This window comes from Camponotus floridanus, unplaced genomic scaffold, assembly GCF_003227725.1.
Source record: "Camponotus floridanus strain SB8 unplaced genomic scaffold, Cflo_v7.5 scaffold115, whole genome shotgun sequence".
NCBI lineage: Eukaryota > Metazoa > Arthropoda > Insecta > Hymenoptera > Formicidae > Camponotus > Camponotus floridanus.
In genome coordinates, this window is record NW_020229232.1 from 581,811 (window position 1) to 596,362 (window position 14,552).

At 32.9% G+C, this 14,552-nt stretch overlaps 3 protein-coding genes across 4 annotated transcripts; 2 read left to right on the forward strand and 1 right to left on the reverse strand.

Moving 5' to 3' along the window:
* The first annotated feature begins 390 nt into the window (after positions 1–390).
* LOC105251543 (cytoplasmic FMR1-interacting protein) lies at positions 391–6,825 on the forward strand. Of its 2 annotated transcripts, XM_011258421.3 has the most exons (18): positions 805–1,014; positions 1,096–1,275; positions 1,371–1,552; positions 1,627–2,151; positions 2,267–2,471; positions 2,545–2,759; positions 2,919–3,049; positions 3,142–3,312; positions 3,398–3,480; positions 3,731–3,799; positions 3,967–4,040; positions 4,157–4,562; positions 4,637–4,836; positions 4,916–5,445; positions 5,563–5,657; positions 5,746–5,984; positions 6,071–6,218; positions 6,294–6,825. In XM_011258421.3, exons 1-18 carry the CDS (start codon positions 805–807, stop codon positions 6,504–6,506), a joined length of 3,876 nt encoding a protein of 1,291 aa, XP_011256723.1. In that variant the 3' UTR covers positions 6,507–6,825. The 2 variants fall into 2 exon arrangements, with proteins under 2 accessions (XP_025270968.1, XP_011256723.1); XM_025415183.1 differs by lacking the exon at positions 3,731–3,799 and having other exon boundaries at positions 391–1,014.
* Positions 6,826–7,075: 250 nt separating this feature from the next.
* LOC105251544 (WD repeat-containing protein 55 homolog) lies at positions 7,076–9,288 on the reverse strand. Its single transcript, XM_011258423.3, has 8 exons — positions 9,062–9,288; positions 8,754–8,903; positions 8,489–8,651; positions 8,237–8,419; positions 8,086–8,159; positions 7,854–8,020; positions 7,552–7,769; positions 7,076–7,482 (listed from the first exon to the last, which is right to left on the reverse strand). The coding sequence occupies exons 1-8, from the start codon at positions 9,087–9,089 to the stop codon at positions 7,224–7,226; spliced, it is 1,242 nt and encodes a 413-aa protein (XP_011256725.1). The 5' UTR covers positions 9,090–9,288; the 3' UTR covers positions 7,076–7,223.
* Positions 9,289–9,543: 255 nt separating this feature from the next.
* Positions 9,544–14,317, forward strand: LOC105251551 (E3 ubiquitin-protein ligase TRIM33). The gene is made up of 11 exons (XM_011258430.3): positions 9,544–10,019; positions 10,194–10,423; positions 10,575–10,858; positions 10,933–11,043; positions 11,141–11,335; positions 11,407–11,519; positions 12,014–13,279; positions 13,387–13,552; positions 13,640–13,826; positions 13,910–14,062; positions 14,144–14,317. Exons 1-11 carry the CDS (start codon positions 9,662–9,664, stop codon positions 14,315–14,317), a joined length of 3,237 nt encoding a protein of 1,078 aa, XP_011256732.1. The 5' UTR covers positions 9,544–9,661.
* Positions 14,318–14,552: the final 235 nt, after the last annotated feature.

Below are 14,552 nucleotides of genomic sequence, written 5' to 3' on the forward strand. Positions count from 1 at the left end.
GATTGGTCAGTTTTCTTATGACCTTACGGTTACGACTAAAATTTTTGTACGTGCAAAGGCCTTAAGGCCCATTCTACAATGAGTCGTAAGTCGTAGGCAAATTGTCTAATGAATGGTCCATGGTTGATTATTTCAAAAATAATTATTTTTGAAATAATCAACCATGATTGGTCAATTTGTCTACGACTTACGACTTACGACTCATTGTAGAACGGGCCTAAGTGAATTTCAATCAAATGAGTCATGATTGGTAATCGAATAGGGAAATTTACGATTTCTTTAAAAACACTAGAGGTACCATTCGTTCCACCCAATCAACGCGGGCGTGTCCCGGATATGCGATCATCGAGTACAATCGAATAGATCGAATCGATTGCCCTTCGATTCTCTCCTCAATCAGATGTGATCAGACAGTTCCTGTGACATAATTCTGTGTGTATGTATGGCGTGTTATGTTACTGATTTTTGACATTCAATCAACAACGGAAGAAGGCGGACTTCGAGAAATTCGTTATCAGGCTAGACTTTATAGACGCGATAGCGGACTAAACGAAATATACTCGTCATTCCCAAATGTTTCTTAACGATCTGATACTTGGAGCTTCCTTTCCCACGATCCACGATTCATCTCGTTCGTGATTCCGAACATTAGATTCAACAATCATCTCAGGGATGGTCATGATGATTATGCGAGTATCACACACGTAAAAGTACATCCGGCTGTTGGACATATTTAAATTTCCTCCTGGGATTTATTGCATCTTTCATTCGAGATAATTTTACAACGAGCACATCATCGACGAGATGACCACCGATAAAGTCACTCTGGGTGACGCTCTATCGAACGTCGATGTACTGGATGAATTTACATTACCAGACGAACAACCTTGTATAGAAGCTCAACCATGTTCCGTAGTGTATCAAGCGAATTTTGATACCAATTTTGAAGACAGAAATGGCTTCGTAACAGGCATCGCCAAGTATATTGAGGAAGCAACTGTACACGCGAGTCTGGTAAGCTTACAAAATTATATCTTTCAAAATTATATTTGTCGATAATTAGCAAGATATTTTTATTTGAAAAAATCTTTTTAGAATGAATTATTGGAAGAAGGTTTAGAACATGCTGTTATGCTATATACATGGAGATGTTGTTCACGTGCAATTCCACAACCAAAATCTAATGAACAGCCAAACAGGGTGGAAATTTATGAAAAGACTGTGGAAGTATTGGCACCTGAAGTCAATAAATTATTAAATTTTATGTATTTTCAAGTAAGTGCAAGTTATAACTTATTTTGCTATAGCTATCTTTAGATTGACTGTCTCTCCTTATTGCATACACATTTATATATATATTTATGTTTCAGAGAAAAGCGATCGAGCGATTTTCAGGGGAAGTTAAACGATTGTGTCATCATGAGAAAAGAAAAGATTTTGTATCAGAAGCATATCTTTTAACTTTGGGAAAATTCATCAATATGTTTGCTGTATTAGATGAATTAAAGAACATGAAATCTAGTGTGAAGAATGATTATTCCACATATAGAAGGTAATTTTTTGAAAATTTTATTACACTTCTCTTTATGTTTATTCTTAAATATATGTTACTCCATTTTTTTTTAGAGCTGCACAGTTTTTGAAAGTAATGTCAGACTCTCAGACATTGCAAGAATCACAAAATTTGTCAATGTTTTTGGCAACACAGAATAAAATTCGTGATACAGTTAAAGAAAATCTAGAAAAGATTGCAGGATATGAAGAATTACTTGCAGATGTTGTCAACATCTGTGTTCATATGTTTGAAACTAAGATGTATCTTACACCTAATGAGAAGCACATGTTAGTGAAAGTGATGGGCTTTGGTTTATTCTTAATGGACAGCGAATTATGTAATATCAATAAACTTGATCAGAAAAAAAAATTAAAGTTAGATAGAATTGATAGAATCTTTAAAAATTTAGAGGTAGTTCCGTTATTTGGTGATATGCAAATTGCACCATTTAATTATATCAAACGTTCGAAACATTTCGATGCGTCAAAATGGCCGTTATCATCTTCGTCGAATAGTATAAGTCCACAAGCCGATCTTATGGTACATCTTCCTCAGATCAGAGAGGATCATGTGAAATATATCAGTGAATTGGCAAGGTATTTTCCAATGTAATCTTATTCATTCAATTTCATATAACATCTGCTACTATTAATAATTATACTATTAGTTATGTTATAAAAATGTGATACATTCAACAATTATTGTATATAGGTATAGTAATGAGGTTACTACAACATATAAGGAATGCCGAAGTGATATAGAAAATCGGGATACTGCAGAGCTGGCATTACGTGGACTACAGTTACTTTCACAATGGACTAGCGTTGTAACAGAATTGTATAGTTGGAAATTGTTGCATCCCACTGATCATCACATGAACAAAGAGTGTCCACAAGAGGCTGAAGAATATGAAAGAGTAAGGATATTATAAAATTTATTAATTTATTATCATACAATTATTTTTATGCTAATATTCCTTTTTTACATAGGCTACACGTTATAACTATACAGATGAAGAGAAATTTGCTCTTATAGAAGTTATAGCAATGATTAAAGGATTGCAGGTATTAATGGCACGTATGGAAACTGTTTTTATCGATGCAATACGTAGAAATATATATGCTGAATTGCAAGATTTTGTACAACTTGCATTACGTGAACCCTTAAGGAAAGCAATCAAAAATAAAAAAGATTTAATCAGAAGGTTAGCATTAATTATATATTATATACTTCATAAATGTCACATTTTCTTTTTCATTTTCTGTAAGAACGATATTTACAAATATATTTAAAAATTTAAATAATTTTAAAATTATCAGAATGTTTCTCTTATCTTATTTCTTTTATCTTGATTTTGTTTTAGTATAATCGTTTCCGTTAGAGAAACTTGTGCCGATTGGCATTTTGGAGTGGAACCACTCGGAGATCCTGCATTAAAAGGCAAGAAGGATCCAGATAATGGGTTCGGTATTAAAGTCCCGCGAAGAAACGTTGGTCAGTTTGCCAATAAAAAATATTGCACATTACTTTATTTTTAATTTTGAAATTATATTTTGAGAATTGATTATGAAAAACAAAATATATAGGTCCGTCTTCCACACAACTTTATATGGTACGGACCATGTTGGAATCGTTAATCGCAGATAAAAGCGGTGGAAAACGCACTTTGAGGAAAGATATCGATGGCCAATATCTAGTTCAAATCGATCAATTTCACAAAACTAGTTTCTATTGGAGTTATTTATTAAATTTCAGTGGTAAATATAAATATAGATTCTTTTTAAATTTACAGTCATTTTCTGGTTTCTTTCAACAAATTTTTCGTCTTTTTATTGGTCACAGAGTCTCTACAGAATTGTTGCGACTTATCACAACTATGGTATAGAGAATTTTATTTAGAAATGACAATGGGTAGGAAGATACAGGTAAATAATGTTGATTTATTTTAAGTCGACTATATCAAGTAGCGCCGCATATAATTGGCCGATCAAATAAATCAAGTCATAATTGTATAATCATGTGGATCCTATTTATTATTTTATTTATTTGATTCGAATATATAAGAACTGTGCATTATATTTAACGATTAATAGACATTAGAGTTTGCAATTTTTTTTATACATTTGCTAATTTTATGTGAAAATAGCATATTCTGTAATTGATTTATATGATTAGAAATGCCAAGTACGTCACCAGCATAATGAAGAATGCAGCGATCTGATCACCATGGAGAAACGCATTCAGGTACTTCTTCGTTTGCTGCCCGTGTAGGATAGATAACTGATGCCGCACGAAATACATGTCGAAATTTTAAAATTTATCCATGTTTCTCTCAGACAGATGTGCCATGTAGTGATACAATCCGAATATATTTTATGCTCAAACATTTAATTGATAAATATATGTTTCAGTTTCCCATTGAAATGTCCATGCCGTGGATATTAACCGATCATATATTAAGAAGTAAGGAACCATCGATGATGGAGTAAGTTTATTATATGAGTATATAAAATGGCTAGATATCAATGCTGTAATAACGGATCTTATTAATTAAATTGAATCATTTTGTATGATACATTATTATTATCGTTAATTTTACAGGTACGTTTTATATCCTCTGGATTTGTATAACGATAGCGCGCTATACGCGCTGACCATATTCCGTAAGCAATTTCTGTACGATGAGGTAGAAGCTGAAGTGAATTTGTGCTTCGATCAATTTGTTTACAAACTTAGCGAACAAATTTTCGCGCATTACAAGCAGCTGGCGGCCAGTATCCTGTTGGACAAACGATTCAGGGTAGAGTGTGTAGCTCTCGGGGCATATCTACTCCCGTATCCACGTGCTAATAGATACGAGACGTTGTTAAAACAGCGACACGTTCAGCTACTTGGAAGAAGCATCGATCTGAATAAACTTATAACACAGCGTATTAACGCGGATATGCAAAAATCGTTGGATCTGGCTATTAGCAAGTTCGAATCCGGTGATATAACTGGAGTTGTGGTAAGTTTCTTTTCATAATAATTTTTTCTCACTACAAAAATAATATTTTTCGTAACTACTCGCTTATTCGACAGGAATTAGACGGACTGTTACAAGTGAATCGTCTTACTCATAAACTTTTATGTAAATGGCTTGCGCTAGATGAATATGATGCTATGTTTAGGGAAGCGAATCACAATGTCCTAGCTCCATATGGACGAATCACTCTTCATGTATTCTGGGAATTGAATTATGATTTTTTGCCAAATTATTGTTATAATGCTGCCACAAATAGGTACATTTATACGTGTTTAGAACGTTTAACATTTATCATTCAATATTATTAACATATATTATTTGATGCATTTGTACAGATTTGTTAAGTGCCGCGGTCTACAATTTGTACAACCAGTTCATAGAGATAAACCTCCGCAAATGTCTCATCACTATCTCTGGGGTAGTAAACAATTAAATCTGGCTTATAGCACTCAATATGGGCAATATACAGGATTCGTCGGTCCGCATCACTTTCGTACCATATGCAAGCTCCTCGGTTATCAAGGAATAGCTGTGGTTATGGAAGAACTTTTGAAGATTGTCAAAACTCTGATCCAAGGAAGTTTGCATCAATTTACCAAGACCTTAATGGAAGCTATGCCAAAAGTCTGCAAACTTCCACGATACGATTACGGATCCCCCGGTGTTCTAGGCTACTATCACGCTCAATTAAATGATATTGTCCAATATCCGGATGCTAAGACTGAATTGTTTCATAATTTTCGCGAATTTGGCAACACGATCCTATTTTGTCTTCTGATGGAACAATCTCTGTCGCAAGAAGAAGTATGCGATCTGTTACACGCGGCGCCGTTTCAAAATATCCTACCGAGACCTTATTGTAAAGGTAAAATTGACTTGTAAATATTATAAAATATTAACTTGTAAATATTATAAGTTAGTTTAAATAGATATAAAAAAGCCATATTTATACGGGAAATTAAATATTTAAAAATTTTTTCAGAGGGAGAAAAACCTGAGACCAAACAGAAACGATTGGAAGCAAAATATGCGGCTTTACAAATTGTTCCTAATGTGGATAAATTAGGTACCGCTAAGGTAAGGGACATACGCGTGATATATCTTTCAAATCCAAGTTATATTTAACTCAACAATGCCATCTATACACGATGATTTTATTTTATAGCAAGCAATGATTGCCAGAGAAGGAGATTTATTGACACGCGAGCGATTATGCTGTGGTTTATCAATATTCGAAGTTGTACTTAGCAGATTACGGAGTTTTTTAGATGATCCTATTTGGGTCGGACCACCGCCAGCGAATGGTGTAATGAATGTAGACGAATGTACCGAATTTCATAGACTTTGGAGTGCACTTCAATTTGTATATTGCATTCCCGTTGGTGAAACAGAATTTACTGTTGAGTTAGTAATAAATACACTTCATATGATACATATATATTTCTCAATGTAGTGCATAAATAATTATAACTATTGTTTTCCAATTGTAGAGAATTGTTCGGTGAAGGTTTACATTGGGCTGGATGTGCCATGATCGTCCTTCTAGGTCAACAACGTAGGTTTGAGGCGCTCGATTTTTGCTATCACATTCTTAGAGTGCAACGTGTAGATGGCAAAGACGAGAATGTTAAAGGAATAGTAAGTATACATACACACATACATATAAACATTAATTATCTTTGTTACATTAACTTGTATAATTTATCTTTAAAGCATCTGAAAAGAATGGTAGATCGGATAAGACGATTTCAAGTTCTAAATTCACAAATATTCGCCGTGTTGAATAAATATTTGAAAAGCGGAGATAGCGACGCGGCAAGCGTGGAACATGTTCGCTGTTTCCAACCCCCGATACACCCCTCATTGGCACATGCGCAACAGCATTACCATGCACCGGAATATTTACGTCAAATAAATCACCAATAAGCGATAATTATAAGAAGACTGTATTTTGCGTCATAACTACGAGCTCGAACAAAAAGACTTAAAGAAAAAAAAGCATTCCTTTTTAAGGACATTTATAAAAAAAAAAACTATTCATATTTTATATCGTCAATGTCGAAATAATTTGTACTATTTAATTCAACTGCTACGAATGTTAGAACATACATTTTTTAAAATAGACGAAATTTAGAAAAGATTGTAAACGACAAAGTTGCTCAACTTTGTTTATAAGCAATTTTTCTCAATCCATCTCTCTTGATAATATACAATGTATGTTTAAATAGATAGATTTATATAATTGCACTGCTTTACTTTAATCATTTATATATAATAAAACTAATAGTAATACATAACTATATAAGTATATTGATCCATCAATGTAGTGGAATATATATGAACTTATTTTGTGAGATATTCAAGTCTAATCAAAACAAAGTATTATACATAAATATTATTCATATCACGTACGTAATTTATGCAATATTTCTTGTGTATTGGTAATTATGTATAAAAAATGCACATGTTTCATAATATTACTCATTTTTGTTTATTTCTAAATGATGTTAAATGTGAAACATATTTAAAAGATGTATTAAAACGTGATTTATACTTTTAGAATATGCACGCGAATTATCATATAATATTATTGACAACTAAATGATACAAATTATGTTATATTATTATATAAAACTGTTAAAATTATAATTCGGCAAAGAAATCAGATCGATTATTAATTTCACTACTTGGAAGATTATGTTTGAGCCATTTTTGTTTTCCACCTTTCACCGGTTCGGTAATGTTCAAAGTCTCGAAATATTGTACATTCCAGAATTTGATGTCATTATTGTGAGACGAAGATGCTATTAAAATTCCATCATTACTGATATCGAGTGCCTCGATAGAAAAATCGTGTTGGCCCACTATACCGAGTTGACGATGAGGAAACAAACTAGTTGCTCTGTTTATTATACAAAGATATTAGATGTCATACATATATGAAATAAGTCATAAAAAGATTCTCTCTTACCTAACTATCCCGTTTTCTCCTCCAGTTATTACAACATTCTCCGTAACGGGAATCATGCAATTTATAGCCGTCTTTGTAACATTTGGAAATTCATCCGAATGTAGTCCAAATTCACCCCAATTGTATACATACATTTTTCCTTTACTAGTAGCAGATAATAATTTACGTTCGGATTTAAATAAACCAAGACATGTTAGTTCCTCATCATATTCCTCGGTCTGCATGTAATATTATAATATGATATTAGATTGATTTAACAAGATTATCGGATGACGTTATTTATATATTCATATACTATGTACCTGTATGTGCATTTTTCTCTCTGGTATATTTATAGTCGTTAGACAACCATCACCACTGGCACAAACCAAATATTTAGCATCTCTGTTGGTTATCATGGCACTAATGTAATCTTCTGCCGCCTTTATCGAAAATATCGGATCATTTCCCTTTTGTCTGAGATCCCATACTAAAAAAATTTTTTATAAGACTCATTTTAATTAGAGATTTAGAAGTATTACAAGTTGTCATTACATTTTACTACACCATCATCGTCGCCCGTTACAAACACGTGTTCACTGATTACTGTCATTGTATATATAGGTTGCCTAAAATATGGTAAATAGTACATTCATAATGTTACCAATATATTAATAAAAGCTGTATATCAATATGTTATACATACTCATGAGCTTTCTCATATAATCTAGTTAACTTTTCGGTTTCCATATCAGTTATTGCTATACATAAATCTTTTCCAGCTGAAAATAATATTTGTCCATCTTCACTGAACTCAATATCTCGGCAAGCTTTAAGATGCAATTCTATGGTTGATACAAGAGTAGTCTCTTCATTGTTATACTTATACCTAGTGTGAAAAAAATGTAAAGTTTCATCAGAAGTAAAATACTACATATACTTTTTTCATTAAACTTACATAAAAATATCACCCGTAATACTAGCTACACCTATAGTATCTGCAGTGGGATGGAAACATATGTCTGTTACCATATCTTCTAATATAATTGATGGTGGATGATTCCTGTGCAATTGCTTTGCAGCTATTATAGCTTCATCTAAGTTTCCATGAGATGATCCATCTTAAAGATTTAAACATATTTTTTGTCAAGATGTAAAATTTTGTTTTGTTTTTTAACTTATCTTCAATTACAAAAATCTACAATAAAAATTGAAAAAAATACCTGCTGAAACAGATGTTCCAGCTTGTAATTCTTCAACAGAAACTTCTTCGTCATCGCTATCTGATGTTGATACAGATTCATTTGCTGAATCTTCATCGCTGCTTGTATCTTCAATTTGATTTACAGACATATCATCAGATATTAAGCTATCTGTAAATCAAATTACATTTGTAATTTCGTTTGCAAATAATTCAATTACAAGATTATAATTACAAATTAATATATTAATTACAAGATAATTAATAACAAGAAAGATATAGGTAAAATATAGATTTAATAAAAGAAGAGAAAAGAAGTATATTACGAACCTACTAATTTTTTCATTTTCCAATGCATTTTAACAAAAAAGATACAATTGTTGAAGAGATTGTGAAGAAACGATTTGTTTGTTTTAAAAAGAAATTTGCTTCCTTTTTACATATAATTTCGGATTATACAGCAAATAATACAATTGCTTGATACAATTGAAATTGAGGTTATATCCGATATTCAATGAGAAAATTAATTATGAAGGCCCGGTTGCACCAACGTTATTTTAGCTTTAAGCGAGACTTACATATATGTCTATCTTTATCTTTCTTTCTAAATAAATAAAGACAGACATATATTTAAGTTTCGCTTAAAACTAAAATAATGTTGGTGCAACTAGGCCTAAATCTCCAATCACGATATTGACCAAAGAGGATTCCAGCCAATCAGTATCGAATGATATTCTCGGTTCACAAAACTATATACTACATAACTATTATTTATTTCTATACATAACTATTATATATTATATATAGTTGTTAAAATGGCTGCCATGGCGCTATGTCGGTTACGTTGTTTGAGAGAAACTTTCTACCGCAAATAATAACGTAAATCATTCTTGGGAAGCGATAGAGGCTGCATCATCAAATTTCATCATCATGGAGAGCCGAAGTAACGAGTCAATAGCGGGAATGTCAGCATTAACCTCGTTACCTGTGATCGTGAAAGAGGAGCCTATAGAGCAAAACGGCACCTCGAAGCAAGACTCACAACAACAATCTCAAACACAGGACACAATTTGTATTGACGAGGAGTGCGGAGATCAACGTATCGAGTGCACTACCGAGAGCCAAGAAAGTGAGATCCGCGCCTTCTTGTCCAAATGTGTCTTCTGTAGTAAAGTATTCGTCCTAGGAGATGATCCAAAGCTTCTGGAGTGCTTACACGCGGCTTGTACAGCATGTATCACTAATAAGCTCAGTGATCACAATACATCAGTGGATGTGGATGTGCTGTGTATGTAATATACACATGTAATTGTAATTATAATTTGACAAAATTTATTATTTGTCAACTTTGAATTGTCAAATTGTTTTAAGTGGAGCGGATTCTTATTTCGATCACTTTGTAGTATTATTTTATTTTAAGTTTCTTCTGTGCTTTTTTCTAACAACTCATTGTGTTTTACAGTGGAAAGCAATTTGATTATGTGTCATATTTGTAATGTAACTACCAAAGTGGAAAATTTAATTGAAAACAGATTTCTCTTAAAGTTCTTGGAGGAAGATAGTAATTTGGGATTAGATGACGACTCTAAAGAAATTGAAGAGGAAAAAAAATGCACCAGCTGTCATGATAATGCTACTGCTACCAGCTGGTGTGTCGAGTGTGAAGAATTTATTTGCCAGAATTGTGTTATGGTAATTATAATCTATACATTAAATTATTAAATGCTATATAAATAAATAAATATATATATATATATATATATATATATATATATATTTAGATCAAAAAATAGATTCTTGAATGAATATTTGAGTGAAACTTATATCAGACAAAATTATTAAGGCACATCAAAGATTGAAGATTACTAAGGATCATACAATTAAACCCAAGGATGAAATGACAAGTGACAATAGGGATAACGTCAAAAGAAGCAATAAGAAGATATCTGGATACTTATTTTGCACAATCCATTGTCATGAACAATTATCTTTATTTTGTCAGACATGTGATAAATTAACCTGTAGAGATTGTCAACTCAGTGAACATCGTGACCATAAATATAAATTTATTCATGAAATTGCTGCTGAAACTCGTTCCTCCATGTCTACTTTGCTCAAAGAAGTAAGGTAGGATCTATAAATATATAATAATTAGCAAAATTTTAGAGAGTTGCAGATTTGCAAAAAAATATATTTTTCAGTTACAAACGAGTATTATTAAGAAGCGCGATGAAAGTTATAGAGGATAGGCAAGTTCTAATATTGGAGAAGAAAAAGAATCTTGTTCAAGATATAACACAAATGGTAGTACAGTAAGTATGCTGTATATATGTATATTTGTATTTTTTTTTTAAGTACATTCTTTAAATACATTCTTTTCTAGTCTATTTTCTTTCTCTTTTATTTCAGATTAACGAATGCAATTAACACAAGGGGAAAACAGTTGGTAATGAGATTAAATGAAGTGTGCGATCAAAAGCAGAATACATTAAATGAGAAAAAAGTTGCTTTAGATCAGTTATCCAAACTTACGGATCATTGTATACTCTTTGGCACTCATGCTTTGAATAAAGGCTCAGATATGGAATTATTATACAGTAAAAAGTATACTTTAATTATAGATATATACATATATACATATATAATGTATGTAACACATAATAATATTATTATAGATCCGTTACAAATCATTTACTAAGAATAAAAAGCAAACGAGCCGATATTCCAAATCCTGAGATACCAGTCAGAATACATTTGTCTCTGGAAAAAGTGCCAGAATTAATAAAAGGTTTGTGAGGACACACAACTACATAATTCTTATAGTAATTTTCAACTATTAATTTTGTATTTGAATTAAATCAACGATTAATTTTATTCTTTAATATTATATATAAGATATACAGGGTAAAATCCGGAAAATCGCCCGCAATATTTCGGAAAGTGATTCGAAACCCAAGAAAAAAGGAAATATAGTTTCCAGAAAGAAGAAAAGACTATATAACAATCTTTTATGTTAAAAAAATCGTAATTTATAGTCGGCTTAGATCCTCTTTTAAAATTTAAATTTAAACTTAAATTTAAATTTTTAAATTTAAATTTCAAATTTAAATTTAAACTTAAATTTAAATTTTTAAATTTAAATTTTAAATTTAAATTTTAAATTTAAATTTTAAATTTAAATTTAAATTTAAAATCGGGTCCCAATCACTTCCCAAAGTACTACGGTCGATTTCCCGGACCACCCTGTACAGTCTGACACAATTTTACATTTTTGCATTGCAGTGGTATCATCGATTGGGGCGATAGTCGTCGATGGCAGAGTATATCCGTCCGCATCTCCTGGGAATAACACAACAGCATACAATGAACCGCAAGTTGAGCCAAAGCAAATGACAAGCTCGACGAGCGCTCACGCGGACGGTATTATTCCGATTAATCAACAAGGATTGTCGTTATCAGGAGCAACTATAACACAACAATCCACCAACATGCAACAAAATTCTTATATACAACAAAATATAATGCCGCTGCAACTATCTCAACAACAGCAGCAACAACAGCAACCGCAAAATTATATGCAACAATATAATGCCACACCGCACAATATGCCACCCCGATCATCGCCACAGGCGCATCAACCGCGTGTACCATATTCTGCCAACTATAATAATAACAGTAGATTACAACAACCTTTAGTGATGCATCAACAACGTCCCTTGGGTAATTGTCACCAGCAACAAGTGACGTCGTCTACGCATCCGCATCAGCAGGTCCAGAATCTCGATCAACTTGGACAGAACTCAAGCTTACGCGGGCTTCTCGCACATAATCCTTCCCTTCCGCCGCCCCCTTATCCGTCATACCGAGCATCCACCAATCACGTGTCGTATCGATTACCACCTGGATATAGATATTCCTCAAGTGGTAGCCCTCAGAGAGGACCGGGGATGGTTCAAGTACCACCGCATCACGCGTATCAACAGGCAAATGCGCCCGTTGGAACGACACGTCTGCCTCAATGTAATTTAACTCCCCCATCAACGCAACATCTCGGAAGTTATCCCATGCAACATCGTTGGCATATACCTCAGCAAGCGAATCCTTGCCTTCCCTCTTATACCTCGACATCTCGACCTCAACACGCAGCTCCCAATATGACAGTCCTTCCTACCAATGAGGGATACAAAATTACTTTAAGAAATCAACAGACCAACAATAATCAAAAATATAATGCCAATGTCGGAAATGTTAATTCGTGCGATAATTCGTCGCAGTCGCAAAATTCTACCGTTTCGTTGTTACAAGCTGTCAGTTCGTCGATACCTAAAACGCCTAGTCCTGTTACCACGCCTGGCAAATCAGACGATACTGAGAAAAGTCTAGATAAGTTTTGTCAGAAATCATTGAGTGATCTGATGCTCACTATCGCGAAATTAGATAGTAATGGAATTTTAGTAATACCGGAAGCTCAAAGAAATCAAATGGATTCGACGCAAGTTGATAGTTCCACCGACGAAGATATAAACTCCATGACAGAAAATACAACAGGTTGGTTATTAGACCTCTAATTAGCTTAAATTATAAATAAATAAATTTATATCTTCATCATGTTGAGAAATATGTTTAATTTTTTCATTCTATTATGTCTTTTCCAGCAGACAATTCGAAAAATACAACGACGCCTATGGTAATGAAAGATGATCCGAACGAAGATTGGTGCGCTGTCTGTATGGACGGAGGAGATGCGGTGCTATGTTGTGATAAATGTCCGAAAGTCTTCCATCTTTATTGTCATATACCTAGCTTAAAATCATTTCCGGAGTGAGTTTTCGAGTTCTCTCTACTAATCTATACTATTTTTATCTCGCTCTGTTACTTTTCGCTAGTTAATTTAATTATTTTGTTTAGTGAAAGTGAAACCTGGCAATGTATGTTGTGTACGAATGTACTCGATTGTTCAGACGATATATCGAGCAACGAAAAAAGACCAACTGGTATGAATAGTAAAGAATTACGAATTGCGCAAAGAATCGTCCTAGAACTCTATTGTCAATACGAGCAAAGTCTTCCTTTTCGGGAGGTTGTATCGAGCGAGGTAAATAAATTTTTATTGGATGATAGTTTTATTCAACGATCGAGCGATAAGCTAAAGTATAATATAATGATTTTTATCATCAGATCACAGATTACCATCGAATTATCAAGAAGCCGATTGCATTAGATATAATCAGGGATAAATTAAAGTCTGATCATACAGATCATTATACAGATCTGAGACAAGTCATGGCGGACATTAGACTCATGTTTAAAAACGCTTTCACTTACAATCCTGTAAGTTAATTAAGTCATTATTAACTCTTTATCTTTTATTGTTGTCTTCTCTTTGCATCTCTATTTGTTTTCTTTTTTTAGGTGGATTCTCAAGTATATCAAGAAGCTAGAAATTTAGAAGAATTTTTTGAAAAATTATTATTAAAATGGGCACCAAATTATGCATATGATGATCCTTTTCTCGCACCTGAAAAAGATGAAGACGAAGAAGTTTTTCCACCCAATAAAAAATATAGACGCATAATTAATGGTTAATAGGTTTCATATATATATATATATATATATATATATATATATATGTGTGTGTGTGTGTGTGTGTGTGTGTGCGTGCGTGTGTGTGTGTGTATGTGTGACACACACACACACACACACACACACACATGAAGAAATCATCAATTGTATCTTGTTGAGGATAATGATTTTGTCTAAAATTGGATTCCTTTACGATTATATACATAGGCTATTGTGTATATACACTGCCAGTACTAGG

Excerpts from the sequence above, each read along its gene's own strand:
- LOC105251543 (XM_011258421.3), top strand. The coding sequence starts at position 805 with ATGACCACCGATAAAGTCACTCTGGGTGACGCTCTATCGAACGTCGAT. Across the intron at positions 4,563-4,636 it reads GTGATATAACTGGAGTTGTG|GAATTAGACGGACTGTTACA; the intron begins GTAAGTTTCTTT and ends CTTATTCGACAG. Across the intron at positions 4,837-4,915 it reads TATAATGCTGCCACAAATAG|ATTTGTTAAGTGCCGCGGTC; the intron begins GTACATTTATAC and ends GCATTTGTACAG.
- LOC105251544 (XM_011258423.3), bottom strand. The coding sequence starts at position 9,089 with ATGCATTGGAAAATGAAAAAATTAGTAG. Across the intron at positions 8,904-9,061 it reads GAAAATGAAAAAATTAGTAG|ATAGCTTAATATCTGATGAT; the intron begins GTTCGTAATATA and ends TTTGATTTACAG. Across the intron at positions 8,021-8,085 it reads CGATGATGGTGTAGTAAAAT|TATGGGATCTCAGACAAAAG; the intron begins GTAATGACAACT and ends AAATTTTTTTAG.
- LOC105251551 (XM_011258430.3), top strand. The coding sequence starts at position 9,662 with ATGGAGAGCCGAAGTAACGAGTCAATAGCGGGAATGTCAGCATTAACC. Across the intron at positions 10,020-10,193 it reads AGTGGATGTGGATGTGCTGT|TGGAAAGCAATTTGATTATG; the intron begins GTATGTAATATA and ends TGTGTTTTACAG. Across the intron at positions 10,859-10,932 it reads ACTTTGCTCAAAGAAGTAAG|TTACAAACGAGTATTATTAA; the intron begins GTAGGATCTATA and ends TATATTTTTCAG.